Source organism: Rhyacophila brunnea, unplaced genomic scaffold (genome assembly GCF_057557595.1).
Source record: "Rhyacophila brunnea isolate RB1 unplaced genomic scaffold, BYU_Rbru_1.0 scaffold_12, whole genome shotgun sequence".
Taxonomy (NCBI): Eukaryota; Metazoa; Arthropoda; class Insecta; order Trichoptera; family Rhyacophilidae; genus Rhyacophila; species Rhyacophila brunnea.
The window spans coordinates 37,841,388-37,864,835 of NW_028232774.1; the positions used below are offsets into that span (position 1 = coordinate 37,841,388).

A 23,448-nucleotide genomic window follows, 5' to 3' on the forward strand; every position below is an offset into this window, starting at 1 on the left:
TAATTATTATCCAATAAAATAGTCTTTACCACAATCATCTTCTAAATAAGGATTAAGAAAATTAATAACAACCAATCCTCGTAATAAATATTAGAGTTTTTAAATTGTATATCCACTTGCTACGTTAGGGGTGGAAAAACTGACAGAAGGATGACATTGTAAATAATATAGTTTATACTGTATCCACCAGTGGCGAAGGGTGACTTTTGGAAGGAGGTAGGCTGTGGAGACAGCACACTTGTCAGATGTACTTACGGGAGAATAAGAAGAGAATCCGATATTACTACTGATAAATATGACACAAAAATTAAGTAATGAGTTTAAATTATGTATTTTTCTAAACATTATATATATACTCGTATATTATATATATTATTGTCATTTTTGAAAAATCCGTTGTTGTGTATCTGCTCCATAACAATTTGTAATTTAACCCGTAAAACTAGACATTTTAAAATATTTCTATATTTAAAACACAGACTTAGGTGCAATATCAGATCTCAATTGACATAACTGACTGATAAATTGTCTTAGTCTATGACGAACTAACTGATAAATAAAAATCACGGGATAAATTATTTAATATTTTTAATAACAATCAATATTTATATGTGATTTATTCCCATAGAATTCACCGTGGGTCTCCTTAGGTTCGAATCCTGGGTCTGGCAAGTACACATATTGTTTTTCAATGTGTGTGTGAGTCAGGGTATGGTCCTAATAAGTTGAGCAAGTGGCTGACATCCATTTCTCGTAAAAAACAAAATCTGTTAACACAAACCTCTACTCTGTGGAGGCCCATATGATCCTATTAGGATCGGACATGGTCGAAAAAAAGAATATTTTGAATTAATGTGCACTTAGTGAAGCGGTTGGACTTTACTTATGCGCGTGGTGCAAGGCGTTGTGTGTATTTTCTGTTTGAACACGTAACGAAAAAGAGATTGCAAGAGTTAGAATTCCCTAAAAGTCAATAAATAAAAAAAATCTTAAAATTAAAATTGTCTTCCTTTCATATTAAGTTTCAAAGGTCTACGCAACTTCCGGGCGCACTGGTTAAAAAGTCAAACCATACATATGTAGGCTTCGTGTGAATAGCTTACCGATTTGTATGGACGACTGTAGACATCTTGAAATGTTGAGTAAAAAAAAATCATACCAAATGCACGGCAAAATCATCTCGAAATAATCTATATTTCAATGCTCGCTAGAGGCGCTGCTTTGACACTTATTTTTTATTTATTCTAAATTCTGACGATAGATGGTTGGCGCTCATTTTTATTTTTTAATTATTAATTAATTATTCTGACAATAAATTCAATTGGTTCACGTACATTTTTCATTTATTTAAATTTAAATACTTTCTATCTGTTTTACAACGTTTTTATTATGTCGTATTCTTGTTTGTCCGGTGGTTTTTTTATCCAGTACAAATCTTGCAATCGATTTTTAACTAACTTCCCGACTGGCTAGACATTTGAAACTTTTAGAATATATCAGAACATGATGCCAATGCATTTTTTTAAATACTTTTAGCCATCTTTAAGTAGAATTGAATTAATATTAGGGGTCTGGGGTCCTAGCAACTAAATTATTAATATATACGTGCGTTACTATGGAAATCAATATGACATGTCAAGTACAAATTTTTTTGATCGTTTAAGCTAGTCAAGTCAAGTTTATATGGTTCAACAGAATTTAAAAACGTTGTATATAAAAAAAGTTCTTTTTATCTTGTAATTATTTCTTAGAAGGTAGGCTTCAAATAAGCGCTTACTATGGAGCTTTCGCCACTGGTATCCACTCAGTATCGAATGTACATAACAGACCTTATTAATGCATGCTTACAAAAATCAATTTCCATTACAATATTAATGAGACAAGCCGTGTTGGCGATCTATTTCGAGATATGACACTAATTATCACGTTCGTATTGTTTGTACTGGAGTAAAATACGCCCCTTTATTAGTTGATGTTTTTTTTATTCTTTCAAGTTCATGTCAAGAGACATTTTAATGATAATTTATCATTGTTTACTTGCCTTCATGTTATGTGACACAAATTAAAAATTAACAACACATGCTTGTAATGTCAAGGGCAATGGTATTACTTTGTTTATTTTTTTTAATAACTTCAATGTCAAAACGCGACAACTCGAAATGAATACGGTATAACTCATTATTTATTATGAGTATATTGAAATATAATAATACGATGTTTGAGACTTTCACGGTTGTTTGTCATAATATGGCTTGTCACCCCGTGTTTTTTCACCCTCTTTCCTCAGTATTTAAGGCTTGTTGCAAAGGGCATTCTCAAGAGATAATATTGTATACTATTCCATCATTCAGATATACTTTTTCACTTGGTAGTGCCGAAAACTCCGTACTAGGCGATCATTAATTAAAGCCTACCTTAATTTTAAATTTCATATTGATATATTTAAATTATAGTCTATAAAAATAATGTAATTTATAAACGACATCTGTCGTATATGTAGTAATGTATCATAAACATATGCAGATTACATAACCATTTGTAAAAGGTTTAAATAATATTCGCCACAGCGTGCCATTTTGTTTTTAATGTATTTATCAGATTATTCGCTGAGGAATGCTGATGTTTTTTTGTATGGACTTTATGTCACGTTACTTCAGTTATTACTACATATATAATAGGTAGGGTCTGATGGGTTAACCTAAAACCTTTGCCCATAATATTATTGTCTATGACTGCAGCTTTGTCCAAAATGATTGGATTATTTAAAAAATATTTTCTATGGCAGTCACATAATATTATTATACGTAAATGTAGTTTGTATTTTTAAATAAAAATTAATTTTATATAATGATTTTTGATGTGTATAAATGTTTAGGAAATACACAATTTACGCTCATCGCTCAATTTTATCTCGTCAGTGAGCTATTGAAATTTCATCGAATTAGTGTGTCGTTGTCATTAGCGTGTACCTATTCATCAGTAGTGATATCGTATTATCTCCTTATTTCCCGTATGTATACCTAACAAGTGTGCTCTTTTTATCTGATTTCTACTAAATGGCTAAGGCGTTGGGGATCTGATATGACTGCCCCAGGATAGGGAAGTGTACTATTCCATTGAAAGGATTCAAGTACTGAGTCCTGATAATATTCCATTGTGATTTTCCTAGAGATTATTGTATTGCCGATGTCAGATAGTATAGATCTGTTACTGAAATAATTTTTAATTGAGTGAGTACGAACCACCAGATCAGGTTCAGCGATAGCGTGCTCGGAAAATTTACGAAAATTAGGCTGATGCAGTAGCTTACAGACAAACAATGAGTCTGAAACACTAGTGCAAAGACAGTAAGACAAAACATATATAAGTGAACGTGTGAGAGACAGGGAGACATGCTTTGAGTTACCCGATCTCCACCCACTATTTTTGCACGGCCGCCTTCCATGACGCTATAAACGTGTCAGTATAAAAAGATTTTAGCGGCACACTTCTTTGTACCTATGAAATTATTAAAATTGTGAAATTATTAAAATTAAAAAAAACTATGTCCTTTTGAAATAAAGCTGCATGGGACGTAGCAACCATGCACCTTGGTGGTTAAAGAAAAAGTTTTAGAAAATAAAAAAGAATCTTGACTTGCTCAGTCATCTATCTTTTTGACATAAAGTGCCCTCTGTACCCAGGTACTGAAACTCTGCCAAAAGGTATGAGATGTATATGAAGGTTGGCAGGTGATACTGCCACCTGGTAATATTTTCTAGTCAAATAATATTTACGTAATAACATATGCATTCACAGGGGTAGTCAACCTGGTCCCTACCGCCCACTAGTGGGTGTTACAGCGGGCGGTAGGGGTTTTAAAAACATTTTCATAATGTTTTCATAAAATTCCTTGTGGAATCAGGTTTTAGTGCTGTTAATCATATTATGACCAAAGAAAGAAACCGCCTGTATATTTCCGAAAGAGGAGACCTTTGTTTGTTCCTCATACAAATTGAGCGAGATATCCAGTATTTAGTTTCTTAGTATCAGCTTCAGGGAACTCATTAATAATTTAATTGCTTAAATATAATTTCATCAGACTTCATATAAAAATTAACTGCATTAATTTGTTTTATAAATATTTATTCTGCTAAACTTAGCGTTAGTCTGACATAAAGTATTTGGTTAGTAATTATCATTATATATTTTAACTTGCTGTAACTGTGTAACAAAAGTTTATAAAGTAAACCTACTTTATAAATATAAATTACCATTACTGTGGAACCGGTTGGCGGTTAGAAAATTTTACTACTAACAGAGATACAAACGTGGGCGGTAGGTATAGAAAGGTTTACTACCACTGCATTAGATACTAGATAAACGACCTCAATCGATTGACCCACATTTTATTCCTGTTCCATAATAGGGGCATGTTTCCATATATATATTATAATAATATATAGACGTACAATAAAAAAGATAAAATATTTTATTAGGTCAAATATATTGAATGCTTCGCAATGTAATGTATTGATCAAACAAATTGTAACAAAAATGTCAAAATACCGGATGCGCTTTTTCTTTTGTCGCATTTCGCCAACTTACTATTGTGAAACATTATTCTTTCTTTAGAATGAAGCAAAAAAAAAGCAGAAAGACATTTGCAATCAATGTTTTGCAAAGGTAAGAGACCTGATTAGGTTTTTTAATCATTATAATGGAGTTGTACACGTCAATATATTGTATTATTAATACCTCATTAATCATTTTGTTATTCTATATTGTGTCCTTCTGGGAAACTGATAATCCCCTCCAACTCATTCCCGTACTTAGCTATGCCCTTTTTACAATTCTTTCACATTACACACAGCCAAGGCCGACTATATTTAGGCTACTAAACAAAACTATGAAATTACGAATGTAGTTATTGCTTAGTATTCGAATGCAATATGGTAAATTGGAAGGGGGTTTAAATAAATAAATAATATGTAGCAGTACATATTATTATTATGAACAATTATTGTCATTCAAAAATATAAAATTAAAATTCTAATTTGAAGCGACATTCGACGTGTAAACATTAACATCATAAAAGGTATATTACAGATAAGTAAATAGGTCCACAAAATGATCAAGTAGGCCGTTTTTTGAGAATCTTTAAAACAACGTTCACGTAAAAGCTCATTTCAATATCAGAAGCGATTTGGTTGAACACAGTTACTGTCGTCCTAGTTGCTGTGACTGATTTTGGATTAATTTTGCACCTTGGGAGAACAAAAAAATTGATGCTTCCGTTTTCTAAGAGCCTGAAACACACATACGAATACTATCATGAATGGCAGTGTTTTCATTTACACTGTCATACGCCGTGTCCAAAAACTTACACGTATGCAGGTCACCGTATCACATTTCATCGTGAAATGTTGTATCGGAAATATATTGTCGATATTATAAACCGTCCAACCTCTTTGAGTCGTATTGTACTGATATAAAATTAGTGTCTAAATAAACCATAGTTATTGTCAGTTTACATTTTACAGGAAGCCTGGAGCAAACAAATTTTGAAAATAGCCGATATTATAGTGGATTATTTGTTAGGTTAGGTTAGGTTTTCATTCTTGAATTCATGAATTTTACCAAAATCAGCTAAGAAAATTGAATTAATGTTCATATTGAATCTAATAAAATTGGAGACCGTATAGTATATTACGGTTATCTCTTTCCGATTAGAAAGCTCACGGCAAACTGTGCCACGGCGAAATGTTTTAGGTACCATTTACATGTAACCGTGATACGTCATAAATTATATATTACATTCTTCTAGCGTTTAGGCTACAGTGTGTAAACTTACTTAAGATAAAGACAGTAAGATGAAACCACAGATAGTATCCGTAGAGCCTAAAGTAAAAGAGTCTCAAAAAAGTCTTTTATACCGGAAATCTTCATGATTCTAATAATAAGTATAATAATATCCTGATTATTTCTAGCTGGGGTATCAGGAGCGTGATAAATCTTCAAGCGGCAGGAGAGCATGCGAGGTGTGGTCCTCCGTTGGAGTCAAGTGGCTTCACCTACGATCCAAGCGTCTTCATGAATAATAATAGTAAGACATTTTATTGTGTTAGGTAACTGTTAATTCATGGTGGAACTGCATTGTATTATTGATTAATTTAATAAAACGCAACATTTTTAGTACTTATTTTACTTTTAATAAATAAATCTGGACCGGTTTCGTCCACCTCAGTGGGACATTTTCAACTGAATAATATTTATAAAATAAATTCAAAAGGCGACACAAATAAATAACCATTACGTTGCATTATCCGTCCAATAATACTGTGTCAATAACAATTAAATTTAAATTCATGAAATAAACAATATTACCACTCGATGGACCAACGAATATAAACGAAAATATGAGTCAAAATTAAATAACAAATAAAATAAAATAATAAATAATGTACATTCTATAAAGTTATGTTAAATAAATAAGACAATCCCAAACATTATACAGGATACAATAAAGGAGATGACACGAAATTCAACTGATCATTTAACAGATTAGAATTAGGCAAATATTTATACCTATTAATCTCTAGGATTTTCTGTTTACCCAATTTTTTAGATTTCTCATTCAAATGTAGGATTTAAATTTTTTTAGTGATAAAGAGTGATTATTTAAACATAAATGATTTCCAAAAGAAGAAGACTTATTACCATTTTTGGCACAGGCTAAATGCTCTTTGATTCTAAAGTCAAAAGCTCATCTTGTTTGTCCAACATATTTGGCATCACAAGAATCACAATTTAATAGATAAATACCACTATTTCTAAGTTTATCTAATATATTATCTTTATTATTCACCAGTATTTGTGTGTTGTAAATTAATCAATAATATAGTAAGACAATTATTATAGAATAATCTAGGGTGAAGAGCCTATATCGGATATCGAACATGTTCTAATGACGAACAGTGTCTTTTGAAAGAAGGTAGAGTGTGGATAACGGAATAAAATATGCCAGGTCACCTATATTTATGGAATTTGAATTTTGTTGCTACTTTATTATTTTACTAATACAATTTACCGACCGTAACAAAAAAAATCTCAAATTTTAGCAATGTGGCGATGTGTGCGATGTGGCGATGTGTGCGATGTGGCGCCCTCACCCAGCAGACGAATTATACTGTCTTGTGAATCTATACATTCTGGTACCTTCAAACTACACTAAACACCAGTAGCGAAGGGTGGAGGTAGGCTGTTAAGATTCGCCATAAATAGTGCACATTAAACTTTGTTAGTCATATGTATTTGTTTTTATTAACCTAATACTACAATTTACGGGGTATGTTGGTTAGTTTTTAAAAATCAATTAAACCCTTCCTAAGTCAAACCATAATAGTTTTGGTATATTTTGGGCGACACGACAAAATTGTGCACACTTTTTCATTCATACTTATTTGTTTTCATTGGATTAAGAATACATATTACACATATTGTTGATTCATTTTTTTTAAATTTATTATGCCCTGCTTAACTAAACTATAATAGATAAAAATTGTTGTATCTAATGTTATGTATGATTTAATTGCAAAATTTTAGATATTTTATAGAGAAACGAGTATTTTGTGACTATTTTTTATGATGACTTAGTATTCGCAGGGTTTAATTGAATTTTACAAACTAACCAACACACTCTGTAAATTGTAGTCTTATTTTTATGAAAACAAATACATATGACAGACAAAGTCTAATGTGCACTATTTATGGCGGATCTTAACAGCCTACCTCCACCCTTCACTACTGCTAAACACTCATACCGTACAATGAATAATATTTTTTTCGACCATGTCCGATCCTAGTAATCATACAACTCAACATTACAAGACGTGTGACACACTTCGATATTCATGTTTTGTTTGCAAAACAAATCGAAGTGGGGGAAGGCGATCGTCAGCAGTTTCTTAATTGCTGATTGATTGATTTATTTAATTGCGACGTGACTTTATGCATGAATATATTGATTTTATGCGTATCAATAGCGAGGACGATCCATAACTCGTCACTCTTCTCGAGTCCGGTCACTCGATATAGTATTTACATTGTATTAACAGAATGTTGTTTGTAATGGATGTCAGCCACTTGCTCAACCTATTAGGTCCATACTCTGACTCATACACAAAATGAAAAACAATATATGTACTTGCCAGACCCAGGATTCGAACCTGGGACCCACGACAATATAGGCTGACGCTTAAGCCGCGCGGCCATCGTGTGTGAATATGTATGGACTTATACTATGATGATAAATCAAGATTATGGTCAGAGCAGCTGCATGGAGTACAGCCGGATGTGTGCGAAAAAACTGACACGCTATGTGAGAAATAGTATACTTAAAACAAAACTTTAAAAAGGTAAAATCCCAGGTGTCTATATTAATATTAAGAGTCTCTGATTATTTTTCAGTATACTATTACAACTTTGCATGGCGAGACTATGGCTGCGCTGGTCTCCGATCGTTACTTGATGCTGTAAAGGTTCTGTCATTTGCTGTCGGAGAAGGAAGAGTTGCAGTACATTGCCATGCAGGTAAATAAATTTCAATTACAGTCTTTGCCTGAAAGTTGATCGTTCTGTCAATATACCAATGACTTTTACATTCAGCCAATCATTTAGAACCTAAAAAATCTTCTTTTTATCGTGCCATCCAAGGTGATCTTTGTTATGTCATCATATAGGTCATCATATTGTTGGAACTGCGGTCGTACTAATTACAGAGTAACGTCGTCTTCCGCTATGTTTATCTTTGATCGTTCTGTTATGTCCCTCAGGGAGGAAGGCAAAGGAAATAGGTAGCTTGGGTTGACAGGAACCTGATGTGATTTGCTGGTGTTATCCTTCCTTCGTCTCCTTACCAAAGACTATACTTCTGTGAAACTCCTGAGTAGTATTCACAGCTGTTACATTTAAAGACAGTCAAGGTAGCAGTCAGGTGATTTACCTTCAAGGATGTATTTAGACTAGATGGCGAGAATATGATCGGGAAACAATAAGCTTTCGCGAAAGTTAAAACATTAAAGTTTATTCAACGGAAATGCAAGTACATATACAACGGACAAGATATACGCGTTACAAAGAATTACAAATAATAGACGAAGGGCGCGAGGTGCGTGTCTCTTTTTATACATTTTTGGTGATATCATTTTAATTAGTTTGTTGACGTCTTATGTGTGATATTCGGCGTAGCTTCATAGTCCAATGACCGTCTGATGCCGTAAACTTGTGTTTATCAAGTTAGAATATTCTTTACATACTGTATCATAGTATAGGTAAATCATTCTACAGTGGCACCGTAGACGATTCGCGCGTGCATTGAATTGCTTGCGACAATGCCTGTTTCAATGCTAGCAAACAATACCACTACAACTGCAAGTCACATTTGCCGTACCCATGGTGACACTGTAAAAGAATTTACCTATACATGGCTATTGTTTATTAACCCTTATAAACTTGCAAAGTTTGGTAGGTATAACCTACTCTGAAACTTGGGATATTGTATAGCAATTCCTTGGAATGCTGCACTTTTGTTCTCTCATAATGTTCCTCTCCATAATGTTACAACAAACTTATCTAATTATCTGTAGAACGGACAAAAATGGAATTACAAAGACGCCATATTGAAAACATCATTCCACTATCAGGTTCTGTTTAGTTGGGAGTTTTGATTGGGTAATTTTTGACTGTGGCTCCCCTATCAATTACAATACAATGCAGAACTTTCAGAAAGTTCTTTCCGATACGTTTGAGAATATCACCAAAATGGTCACCCAGTCAGTTCAAGGAATTTTGAGGATGTGTCTTTACCATTCAATATAACGAGTTGGGTCTTTCATGACACAAAAAAAATGATGAGTATATTAGCGCCTGTACACATGGATGTCTTTACGGGCATCAATAATTGTGTGTAAATTCAACAAACGCGATAATAACTGTCTACATGTAAGTGCTGACTGTCTCGCCAATCTCATTCTTCAAGCGTAAGCGAGATGCGTTGTTATCATTTTATGGCACTATTTGACTGGTTCTGAAAAATGGTAAACGTTAAAATGCTTTTCGCGGTGCTGTTCGTGTTTATTTCTGACTGTTTTGCCACTATCGTTCTACCTACTGCACAGGCGCAAATATCGCACAAATTCCAACACTGTCATATGAAATTTAAGACGGTTCTTCAGTGAAACGGCAAATAATTTTCAACTATAGGTGCGACGCAATTTTGGACTCGCTGGCAATCGGAGAGTAAACGTCGAGCTGTGAACACATCAATTTGTTTAGTGATGGCGATGGGTGTATTAATTCTTAAATCGTGTAAAGATGACTAAAAAACGTTATCCATTTACTTGAAAAAGAAAACATGTCAACGAATATATTATTATTGTTACTAATAGAACAATAAACAGAACATTAAATGGATGCATGTTGGATTTATTTGAAAAATTATATTTCGTTCTTCACGCTTCATTTGCACAATCCGCGCATCGCCTAGCCACGATCTTTTTAGACCATGCCTCAACTAAGGTATAGCCTTAAGAAGCTTCTGAACTTTTTTGATCAGTACATGCAATCTTGCAACTGCAGTTTCTTGTTACGGCCGCTATAATACTTACTGTCAGCAGTAAATTTTATAAACAGGGTATATAGCTTGATTCTGTTTTATGTACAACATCTACCTACATACTGATGCATTTATTACTTCCATTACAGGACTTGGAAGAACCGGGGTACTAGTCGCTTGTTATCTCGTGAGAGAACGCCGTCTCCGAGCTGATGATGCAATAGCACTCGTCAGAGAACGACGCGCTCGAGCTGTGCAGACCAAGATGCAAGTAGAGGCAGTTCACCATTTTGAGAGATACCTGCTACCGCAAACAGTACTTTTTAGTATTAAGTGAGTAGTATAATAACGTATATTTTTTTACCAAGTATAGTACATCCATAATGGCCGAGCGGCTTACGCGTCGGGATATAATGTCGTAGGTCCTAGGTTCAAATCCTTGGTCTGGCAAATACACATATTATTTGTTAATGTGTGTTTGGAGTCAGAGTATGAATCATATAGGTTGAGCAAGTGACTAATATCCATTTCTCGAAAAACAAAAATCTGTTAATATAACGTACATACTGTGTCGAGTGACCGGACTCGAGAGGAGTGACGATTTATGAATCGTCCTCGCTATTTATACTACCCATGAAATCAATATATTACAAGAGTCATTGTCGCAATTAAATTCATCATAGTATACACTGTTGATCTATGTTATGATTGAGGAAACTGCTGACAATCGCTTCTCACCACTCCGATTTGTTTCGCAAACAAAACATGAATATCGAAGTGTGTCACACTTGTAATGTTGAGTGGTATGATTACCACAGAACCAAACTATTAAACTCCTTGTTTTAAACTGGTTCACAAACGTGTTATACAACATCAATCGATTTCGCTATATACCTGCATACTATGCATGTAAAATTATAAAACATGAATCCTTAATATAATTGAAAACTAAAAATTAGGAATAACGCAACGTGGCATGAAAAGGTGCATGTTGGCCATAACACCACAAACAAATCAATTAACAAGGAAGCAGACAAGAGTGCGCAATATGATAGGGGTCGCTAAGCAGACGACTTGGCAAAGGGTTGGATATGTCGCTTCTCTAGTAGGGAATCGCTGGATAATGCCATCATACAGTGGCATTAAACGTTCACAATGACCCCCATTAGATAGATGAACTCATAAAGCTCAGTGGGTTTACGTGGCAGCGAATAACTAGGGACATATGAGTTGCCTAGAGTCACAACTCACATTAAATCTAACACCAGAGCACTGTCTTTTTGTGATTAGAAGAAAAGTATTGAACTCTCTTGAATAATGAGCGAGTGAGTCGATTTACATTATTTAAAAAAAAATATATTTGTAATACTCCTAACGCTGCAGATACACAGCACACTATGAGAAATAGAGCTCCCTGATTAGTTAGAAAGGCCTTGGTGATAGAACTCACACTATTTTATGAAAAACGTGAATTATGACACCAACAGTCAACTTTGTCAACGATTTTCACATGGTTTAAAGTGACTTTTAATAGCCAACTATTTTTATCTATATAGATTAATGCATTTAAAATCACTTGTTATGGTAAATCTTTCTACGGTGGCACCATGGGTATGGAAAAAGCGACTTTCAATTGTAGTGGTATTGTTTGTTAGCATTAAATCAGGCATTGCAGCAAACAATTCCAATACATACGTGAAACGCCTAGGGTGCCACTGTAGAATGATTTACCTATATATTTAACCCAAAAATGACAAAATTGCAAAATGTGAGTTATGACTCTAGGCGACTATTATAGTGGAATGAATTGGGGGAAGGCTTCATCCAGCAGTTGATTGACTCCGTCTGATAATAATGATGATGGCATTTTATAATAATCCACCCAACAGTTGAAACCCAACCTTTATAATAATATCATATCATGAAAAAATATTGTTAATGATTTTAGAGAGCCTCCCAAGGAGCGAAATAAACAACACGAGTTTGGACTTCTTCAGCATCTTCATCGACAGAAAGCAACTCTTCACGGCCAAGAAGAAAGGACGTTTAGATTTCTTCCAAAGGTGAACATGATTTAAAATTATACTTACATTTATGTCCACTTCATTATGTCATGTCTAATTATTAATTTAGTATTAGCTGATTATAAAATTATTATTCTTTGTTATATTTATTTATCAGATTTTTTAATTTATTTATTTTTAACGTAGAGTACATTCAATTCAAATTTTCTGCTGTCAACTTTTTAACTTTTGAGTTATTTCATTTTAATTAACCGTTTAATTTAGGAACAGATTTTAACTCACTTTTGTGTGTCCTACGCAAAGTATGCAATCAAATTGACATATTTTGGCTCGCATTTCATTGATAGGGAGCATAATAACTTAATTATTATTATGTCAATGCTTGGCAGAGTATAGTGTTAGGTACATGGCCCCACATCCTAAAGCAGGCTCCCAGGCCAGGATTTTTAGCGGGCTCATTACCTGTAGCGAAGGTTAAAGGCATTGTAACGCTCAGCTATGGAAACGTATTCCAAATGGTGTTTGTATTTTTTAATAATGTTATTATACATAAATAATTGTTGTTGAATATAGACACAAAATAATCAAAAATTACATTCAACATCTGTCAATTCATCACGCCGGGTCCCCTTCATGCCTGTCTCTCCCCCCTTTGTGGGGGCAATGGATAAGTGTGCCGTTTTGGTAAAACATTGATAAACAGTGGTACAGTTAGTTAGAGTGGATGATTAACAACCACCCCATATGCCGTATCATACTATCGCCGAGACCTTCCTTGATACTATTCTACTACACTCCGCCTCGCTCAAGTGGTTTTGGCGAGAGTGTGATACGTCATAATATGCTCTGTCTGGACCAAATTTTGTAAAAATATAATGTTGTCAAGGCCTGAACAAAACCGATACACAAGTGCGAGTGAGAAAGCATTTGGCACTCTTATATCTCCGCAATATGCGTTAGAGTAAGATAGAATATCTACGGCTAAATTAAATATTTTTATAAACGTCGCCGATAAAAATATTGATTTGGATGACTACAATCATTTAAAAACTGTGAGCACGTGTTTATTATATAATTTTTTTTTTGCTAATTTAGAAGTAAATATGGTTAACTATGTTATGTTTAAATTTGGTAGCCGTACTGAGAAGCAACAGGATGGTATAATGTTTCATAGTTTAGTTAATAATAATATTATTTAGGTTCTACTGTGCGTTATATGCAAGAAACACGGCTTTAGTTTGCCGAACAATACCAACTCTCTTTATATTATTACTCTGAGATTTTTTTTCTTTTTTCCCCAGATAATATACTATTTATGTGAGAGGCTTCTACGGTCGTGTTCTTGCGAAGGTTCCAGTTATAGTGGAGCTGCTAGTGGAAACAATATAGGAATATTTACTTCATCATTCCTCTCGGTTATGGGAAGACAGGTGAAGCTTCCTGGTGATGGAAATGCGAAGGGACAGTACTGTGCCACTTGCAAAGCCCTAGACCAGGCAGATGAAGATGAAGAAAATGGAAATAAAGATGGTAATTTCTTTAAGATCATAATATTAATTCGATTATAAAATTATGATTCACGCGAAAATCTATTGAAGGATGTCTATATTATATTTATGAATTTGGAGACCAGCTTAGGATTCAGTCAGTCAGGAACCCTCAAATAGAAAAAAAAATATTGACATTTAAAAAAAAAGTTAAAAATAACAGACGATACTGAAACGTAAATTCATAATATTTTTTTTAAGTGAGGGTATAATATTCCTATATAGGCACCCACGTTGGCCGCGCGGCTTAAGTATCGGCATATAATGTCGTGGGTCCTAGGTTCGAATCCTGGGTCTGACAAGTACACATATTGTTTTTCAATTTGTGTATGAGTCAGAGTATGGACCTAATAGGTTGAGCAAGTGGCTGACATCCATTTCTTTTAAAAATAAAATCTGTTAATACACACCCCCACTCTGTGGAGGCCTATATGATCCTATCAGGATCGGACATGGTCGAAAGAAAGATTTTATGTAATAAAAATACTTTATGCAGTCATCAAGTGTTTAAAATAAATATAAAGGATAATAACGCTTCAAAATTATATAAATAGATTATCTACAACGTTTAAGGAGTGTCCAGGTTTATGCTCTGAAAATACCATAAAAGCTCCATTTAGACCTACGCTGAGCAAGTGGGCCCTTAAATACGACATAATGAAAGTATATTATTTTAAAATTCTTCAGAAACAAACCTTTATGTAGGATCTTCCTAAAAGTCATGTTTTTAAATATTTTCTAAATTATGTATTGAATACATAATTTGAAAACATCCCATGCATATCATCATCATCATCAGCCTGAATCTATCCACTGCTGGATGAAGGCCTCTCCAAGCTGATTCCACTTCTCTCGGTCAAGTGCGTTGCGTTGCCACGTACCTCCGCAGAACTTTATCATTTCATCGATCCAGCAGCCTCTAGGTCTACCTTGCAGACGTTTTGTACCTCTTGGATACCACTGGATGACTAAATTTATCCAGCGATTATCTACATATACTCGTGAATATACACACTAGAAAAAAATATTTTGTAGACAAAATACGACACCCGATTGGGCTTGAACCTATATCGGCTGGATTCGAGCCAGTATGCTGGGTCTAGGACGATTTGGCACCGGACAACTGAACGCCACGGAATTCGAAAATAAATATACGTTAGGTAATTATAGGTACTTTAAAAAAAATATTCAATATTATTATTTATACTTCAATGATTATATTATGATTTAATAGTTGGTAAGAATGTAAATATGCAGTCGTAAACAATGATTTAATCGTGCATATGTTTAACTTCCAACGAAAAAAGAGTTTTTTATTTAATATAAAACCTTAGGCATGGTAATTCTCAATCCGCAAGTAGTAGATAGAAACTGATTAAAATACCTCGTCTACACGTGTCTACGACAGTGCGGCGTCCAATTGTCCGGAGGCCAGTCATCCCATTCCCAGTATGCTTTATCAATTAAACTATGAGCATCTTACTAAATTATGATGATTGAAACTAGTAGTTGTTACGTCATGAAATGCCTATTTTCAAATTATGTGTTTCAATATATTATAGAATGTTACATTCTCAAATCTTGTGTTTTATTTGTTGAATCAAACAAATAGTTAATTAAGTATGTACATAATAAGCAAAGTAAAAAATGCTTCATTCTTTTATAATTCAACAGCCTTATATCCATTAGAACAACACGAGTTGTTATCTGGAAATGTCTGGGGCAATAAAGCTATCATATATAAGCCTTTTCATGTATGTATTTAAATTGTTGAATGAATAAAAATATTTACAGAATGACTATGTTTTCTAAATATATATTTGTATTAACTTATATTTTTGTGGCTTATTGTCGCGGCGCATTACTCCTGCGCGAACTCGAGAGTATCGGTAAATTCAACCCTGCTGAGTGTGGACGAAAAAAGTGAAAGGAGCTTGGCTAGACATTCATCTAACAGAGAGTTGACTTTGGCTGATGATGATTAAAGTACTTTTTTCTTTGAAGAAAACGTGTTCGACTCCATCCAAGGGACGTCTTGGGCCCCGCTTCCCCCGCCTCCGTCATTAGCAGGGAGCTTTGATGACAGCAAAGAAGGAAGCAGAGAAGGCAGTAGACCGGGTAGTCCAGATAAGAAAGACGCGAACATAGCTACCGCAGAGCAAGTCGCAGAGGTAAACAATACACGCCAATAAAAGAAAAGATTCGATTGGCAATAAACAGTACCTATGTTCAGTAAAAATAAAACTATGATTTGGTTGGTCGATGGTGTGCGTACAGATGTCCGAGCCCTACTAACGGTACTAATTATGTGGCAGCCGATGTGCCCGTAGCGCTGACAACGGTATATACGTATTCGTACGCATACAATCCACGAACCGAAAATTTTTTTTTTACTGTATCTACCTATCTTAATTTGTCATTCCTCACAATAGGGGTTGGAATCTGACCCCATTAGATGTAATAATTGTAATACTGGTATTCTGAAAACCGAAATCCCGGTATATATTCATAGACATTTACAAATCATAAATTCAAGACGTTCACAATATGAGTTGGGGGAGGGAATAAAGAAATATATAACAGTATTAATAAACTTTATACAAAAAACAAAGTAAGTAATTAAAAGAATTTCCTTGGAAGCACACCGAATCAGCTAAGTATACCCTATTTAAAAAAAATATATATATATATATATATGTCCTCAGCTCACGCAAGTGGAATATATCAACGTCCAAAGCGATTTTTTTTTAAAGAAAACAAAACATTGTAGACATACCAAATTCAGGACGTTTACAATATGAGATTTACATTATCTAACAAGAGAGAAGAAGAATAAATAAAAAAACACACTAAAATAAAGTTTCAAAAACAAACCTCATTGAAAATGTCTATATCTTGTACCCCTCGCTAATGGTGCCTGATAGACTTGACTCCATGAAACAGTTCTAATAAAGGAAATGTAATGGCTGCGACCACGTAGGTTATTGACATGCGCATATAAATTTAAATTCTTTAGGACAGCAGGATTGAAAACCATCCCTCGTGATGGCACAATTATTGGTATTAACAATGTGCTTGGGAGAAAAAACCATTGATGCTCCCGATTTCTAATATAGTTAGTTATCAGACACATAGTTTAATACATGGAATAGTTGTCGTTTATACTTCGTATAAGTCGGAAAAATATGTGGCTAAATATTGATAAATCTTCTTGCATTTATACTAAAGTACACAAGTATACCTAAGAGGTTAGGGGCATGTATACAACATTATAATCCATAATTGACTGCAAATCACACTCGTAAGCCATATTTAAAAAAAAACTGTTAAAACATATTTCATCAATTAGTGTACCTACTTACTGCTTCTCAAATTATTGCGTTGTACTATAATATTATGACTTTAAATAGATATTATAGAAAATAAATATTTATATTAATAACATTTATAGGCTCTTCTTTTGGATTATGCACAACTTCCTGAAGATTGGCAGAGATATCTAAGACAATTCCAGGCAGACTTGAATAGTCATTCATCAGCTTTTGAGAGAATTAATACAGAGGTAAAATAATTTATAATGCATTTTATTATTTTGATAATAATTATTGTATTCACAGAATTCAGTGGTGAAGGATGTAGATATGCTGCGGATATCCAACTAAAATACTGCACACTTTGTCAGCAAACTCGTTAGTTTTTATTGAACTAATAAAACAAATTGAAGATGATATTGGTTAATTTCTAAAATTCAATTAAATCCTGCATAGACCAAATCATAATAGTAGATGTAGGCTGTGAAGATCCGACAAAAATAATACACTGTCAGTCATACTTGTTTATTTTCATTGAACTAAAAATATAAATTGCAGATGGTTTTTAAAATTCGATGAAGCCTTGCCTAACCACACCCTAATAGATAAAATATTATTACTATATTATATATTTAATGGCATTATATTTTGTATCGAATATCTATTATGGGTTGCTTTAGGTAACGTTTAATTAAATTTAAAAAAAACTAACCAATACCATATACAATGTGTACCTATTTTTAGTTGAATAAAAACAAATAGGCCATCAATGTCAACTGGACAGGAGCCGAGTGCCCAGGAAAGCGGCAAGTCACGAAAATACCTCAATATCTCCTGATATCTTTTTTCTTGCGTTTTTCTTCGTTGAGTTACCTTGTGCCCTTTTTATAATTTTTGGGTATGCTAAAATTTGATTGATCAGGATTATTATCAATAATTATTAAACTTTGCTTAGATATATAAACAATACATTTAAAACTTTATTAAGTATGACCTATTAAATTTAAGAATTCCTATTATAAGATCATCCAAAGCCGGTTCTGGCCTGATCTCCAAAGGGGGATCAATTTTAATATATTATTATGTCAACAATTATTATAAATTTCATTTAGCATAATATATCCTCACCGGTTAGCCCATGTTTCACGAAAAAAAATAGTAGTTGACATCCATCGACATTGTTTGAAGGTCAGAATAGACTTCCCATTTAATTACGACTGTCAGTCGTGTTTGGAATGCGGTGTAAATGAAGACTATTTTTTATTTTCCTCCATTTGATCGGCGCCATCTCTTGTAATTTCTGCATCTCTGTATTTCTTGTCAGTTGGTTTTCACGACAATTATTTAGTGAGTGTTTTTTTTTTTTTTTTACTCAAGTACTATTTTGACAATAGTATTAGTTTTTTGGTTTCTCTTATATTTGAAGATGAAGCAATGTAACTCGATTTTATTGCTTTGTAATATCACTACGAAATATTGATTTAAATTTATCAAATTTTATGCACATGAATGGTTTAAGTATACGATGTCATATCGTAAAATATGTTGAGTATTTTATTTCAGGAAGACCTCCGGATTATTGCTGCCTTGGTCTTGGAATGGCTTGAAGGTCTAAAGATGGCAGTCTTGGACGCAGAGGATTTAGCTACTATTGTGATTTGGGGTGACAGACCTCAGGAATGTCTTCTGCGGTTAGAATTAGTGAGTAACCATATAGTTTATAATTTACTATAATTCATCAAAACTGAGATCAGAAAAATCAATATGTTGATAAAATGTCAAGTTTTCACTAATCTGTCTCACTACGAACTGTTCAAAAATCTATACTGCACCATTATAATTATCTTAAATTTATATTCAGGAAGACGCCATTCTTGTAGAATATCTCGTCAGCGTCATATCACGCCTGGACACACTGCCTTGCGCAACCCGTTGTGCCCTAGTCCGCCGTCTGTCAGCCGCCTTAGCCCAACGCCCCGTCAGAGTCCGAGGAGTACCGCTCCCATCAAAGACCAACAACCGTCCACTCCGTTCAGGAACAGCCGCTAGACTCTCCGGATTCCTCGCAAGACTTTCCACAATCCTCATGTCAAGAGAAGCGTCATGTATCAAATGTGACCAAAGAGATGTACTTCCAGCAATAATGCCTGCGAAAAAATCTCCAAAAAAGATTAAACATAATTATACGCCTAAAAAGCAGAATATTCTTCAAAACGCCATCGCAGCTGGACAAAACGATACAGCACTCTGACGTTACGCCAACCGTATAATGTTGCAATCAAAAATCCTTAAGTTTGACGCGGAAAACGGATTTGAGGTTCCTCTGCAGTGTACCGATGATAAAAACTGTGCTATGCTAAAGTTGGATACTTTTAATGACAAGTTTCGAGGGAAGCTGGTTGTTGTAACAAATGAAGGTCTTCCAAGGCGTGTTCTAAGACCTTGTCTAGTAAGACGGTTAAAGGAGAAGAAATTAAAGTGTCTGAGATTTGGTAAAGATGTAGACACTATCAAGGATTCTCATAAGTGTTTCTTTAAAAGTAAAAAGTCGTGCTTTTGAATAATAATAAATTTAATACTGACTATTTGCTTCGATTGGAGTTATTTAGACCATTTGAATAATGTGTTCAAACATGATCTCTCATTGTGCCTAAAACTCAAAGTGTTCAACCAGTACAGACTTCTCGTGATCACAAATTAATATAATCGATGGATGGACTCTCAGTAAACTAGTGTAGTGTAGCACATTGTAAAAGTTATAAATAAAGATGCACTATAAACGGAATAATTGAATAAGGGAAAAAAGATACCTTAGCGATGTAATGACGTTTATCTATATAATAAAATATTCGTTTGTTTATTCCTTCCAATTTTAAATGTTCACCACAGATTTGTAGAATGTTTTGTTTTAAATTATTTAGTGTTCCTTTGTTTGATTTTTACTGCTGTCATAATTATTCTCATTTTGACATATAATTATAGCATTCATAGATTAAACAGTTATTTTTATAATAAAAAAAATAATTATTATTGAGTTATCAATGAAGCAATATGCAAGTGAAAAGCGAGGGAAAAGCAAAAGTGTTAACTACGAAAAGCAAACGACGATCAAACAGTATCATTAAAAATAAGGAGAAGTTTATCTCTCCTTTCTGGCAACATTAATATTGTTAGATCTCTCCATGATCTCTCTACTCTCGACCATGTCCGATCCTAATAGGATCATATGGGTCTCCACAGAGTGGAGGTTTGTATTAACAGATTTTGTTTTTACGAGAGATTACTATAATCTGCCACCCATCCCTAGTTATGATCATACTGAATAAAAATTAAAACACTTTAAATCTTTTGTCAATTATTTGTTATCAAAAAATATTGTATTAATGGGAATCCTTATACCAGCAGAGGCACCTAGACTTTGAGACATTTTTTGATAATTTACAATTTCAACTGTATTAATTATTAATAAATATGTAGGTACCTGAAAATATTAAAAAGAAAAATATTTTTTTTTAATTCAAAGATAAACTTACAAATATTGTAATTATGTCCACATTTATTATTACATTATATTTTATGGTCATATTTATTATTAAAATTTAGTTTATTAAGTTTTCAATTTTCACCGTGGACAAATTCATCGTTTTAATATTTTTTATATTTATTTTAAAAAACATTGATTTTTATTGCTTAAATAGTTTTATTAAAATATTAGCAAGTCTAAGTTAAAAAAATAAATAATGGAGTAATCTGCGACGTCGGTTAGTAATTAAGGAATTAATCGATACCTACCTTAATTTAATATAGTAAAACCGATAGCCAACCTTATAGCGCAATTCGTATGGTGGAAGACGTGGGACGTGGCGATGTGCCAAGGAAAATGGACGATGATATAGTCAAGTAAGTATGTAAGTATCCTACTCAAAGCCTTCTACAGTCAGGTCACTATAAGCCATATTTCGGTTTCGTGACACGGCCTTAATACAGCGGGTCTTGTATTATAATATACTTATAATTTATAATGTGAATACTATAATAATTGTGACACGAAAAATGTTGGGAAACACCGAAATAGACAAGATCAAGATTAATTCAAGTGAATATTTTTTTACAAGTCATTGAAGTATCTTTTAGTTTGTTGACAGTGTTGCCAGACTGTATTATAATCGCTTTTAATAATTAATAACTCATTGTAAACCCGCCCGAACTGTTTTTATCGTAATAGTTAACCCTATAGTTCAATGCCATTAGCAATGACAAAAAAGTTAAGACAACTAATTATTTTAATTAGAGACACGCTTACTAAGTCGCTCATATTCAGATTATGAAATCCAACATTCCGTGAGTATTTAATTCTCAAATTAAAATAAGCTTGCAACAAACAGAGACATAATATTATAAAGTATAAAAATGCATTTTTAAAAACCTCAAAAACACACATACTATAATATAAATTTCAACAAACATATTTCACTAACCTTCCCGAGGGTTTTCAAAGTTTTTTAGTTTCATTAAAAATAGTGCTACAGTATTTCGTCAAACGTATATTGTATCTAAGGGTCTTGAATAATAAATAATTTAATTAAAAAAATAGAATTATTATTCAAATATTTCTTCGGTATAATGATATGAACATAACTTAAACCAATACAAAGATACCAATATAATATAATATCTATATTATTATAATCTATACAGATAATAAAATTGGAGTGTCTGTCTATTGGTTTGTTTGGTTGTAACTCAAAAACTACTTGACCGATATTGATGAAGCTTTTACAGCTTGTAGACAATTGTTAATAGTTCTTTGGTGCATTTATTAGATTTTTGCCTCTCGATTCTACATATTTAAAATTAAAAAAACAACGCACTTTCAACAAATATGAAGCACGGCTTCGGTTGCGAAACGCGCACCTAGAAATCGAATACATTATAATATGTACAATTGGGGTCGGATAGGGGCAGGTGATGTGGGTTGATTGAAGAAAGCGGTAGCGTAGATAGATATAGAGTTTTATTGTCTTGATGAAGAGTTACAATTATAGGAGTAGAGATAACAGTATAAGGCGATCGCGGTGAGCTATTCTCAGACCAAGCCGTAATCCGGTGGTACTACCGAATTATTAATAAGACGGAGAGCGAGTGACAAGTGACTGTTTCCCTTATCGTCGTTTGCTATATACCTACACATGAATATTCAACATATTATAAGAGTCATTGTTAATCTAGGTTATGATTGAGAAATCTGCTGACAATTGCCCATCGCAACTTTGATTTGTTTTGATAACAAAATTTCAACACCGAAGTGTGTCACATGTTATGACTGCTACATACATTATTATTTGCAATAATATGAGGTCAAGGAACGCGTGCCTAGAAATCGAATAAGTTATAATACGAAATTTTATTATTATCTTCATTGTAGGTATACTTAAAAATTTCCTTTCAATATACACGTGCACGAATTCGTGGGCGATGGCAGGTATACGTGACATTTCTTAAAATACAAAATGGTAAATTGCCAATTTCGCTACTTGTTGAATTTATAGTTAATGGAACAAGTTAAGATATTATGAAATAATGGTAAAAAGAGAGGGGCTAAAAATATTATTGAATTTCTGAAGGAACGGGTCTTTTTACAAACTATATATATTATGAATATTTATGCATTATATTTTGATTATAAACGATTTGTTTTATTACAAAAAAAGAAGATATTAACAAATGATTGTTTTAAATAAATTCGACCCTGTCTACAGATAAAGTATACCATACATTTTAATATAAGGCTTATGGATATCTATTTACATTGCCAAAGACAGGATATTAAAATAATAGCCCATGAATAACAATAAATTACATAATAAATAATCAAAGGTCGAATATTTTGGGAAGCAATTTTAAACTATATTTTTTTTACGATATAAGTAAGTAGTTAAGTCTTTTATTGCTCAGCCTAACGCGGAATAACC

At 33.3% G+C, this 23,448-nt stretch overlaps 1 protein-coding gene across 1 annotated transcript in view; it reads left to right on the forward strand.

Annotated features, from left to right (window-relative positions):
- LOC147078137 (uncharacterized) overlaps positions 1 to 20,352 on the forward strand; it is a 49,893-nt gene extending 29,541 nt beyond the window's left edge. The window contains exons 3-11 of the mRNA XM_085940178.1: positions 5,970 to 6,085; positions 8,449 to 8,571; positions 10,744 to 10,927; positions 12,543 to 12,657; positions 13,920 to 14,148; positions 16,170 to 16,336; positions 17,617 to 17,727; positions 19,040 to 19,177; positions 19,338 to 20,352. Of these exons, the coding sequence (XP_085796304.1) occupies positions 5,970 to 6,085; positions 8,449 to 8,571; positions 10,744 to 10,927; positions 12,543 to 12,657; positions 13,920 to 14,148; positions 16,170 to 16,336; positions 17,617 to 17,727; positions 19,040 to 19,177; positions 19,338 to 19,727 (1,573 nt within the window). The 3' untranslated portion in view covers positions 19,728 to 20,352. The remainder of the gene's footprint in view (positions 1 to 5,969; positions 6,086 to 8,448; positions 8,572 to 10,743; positions 10,928 to 12,542; positions 12,658 to 13,919; positions 14,149 to 16,169; positions 16,337 to 17,616; positions 17,728 to 19,039; positions 19,178 to 19,337) is intronic.
- Positions 20,353 to 23,448: the final 3,096 nt, after the last annotated feature.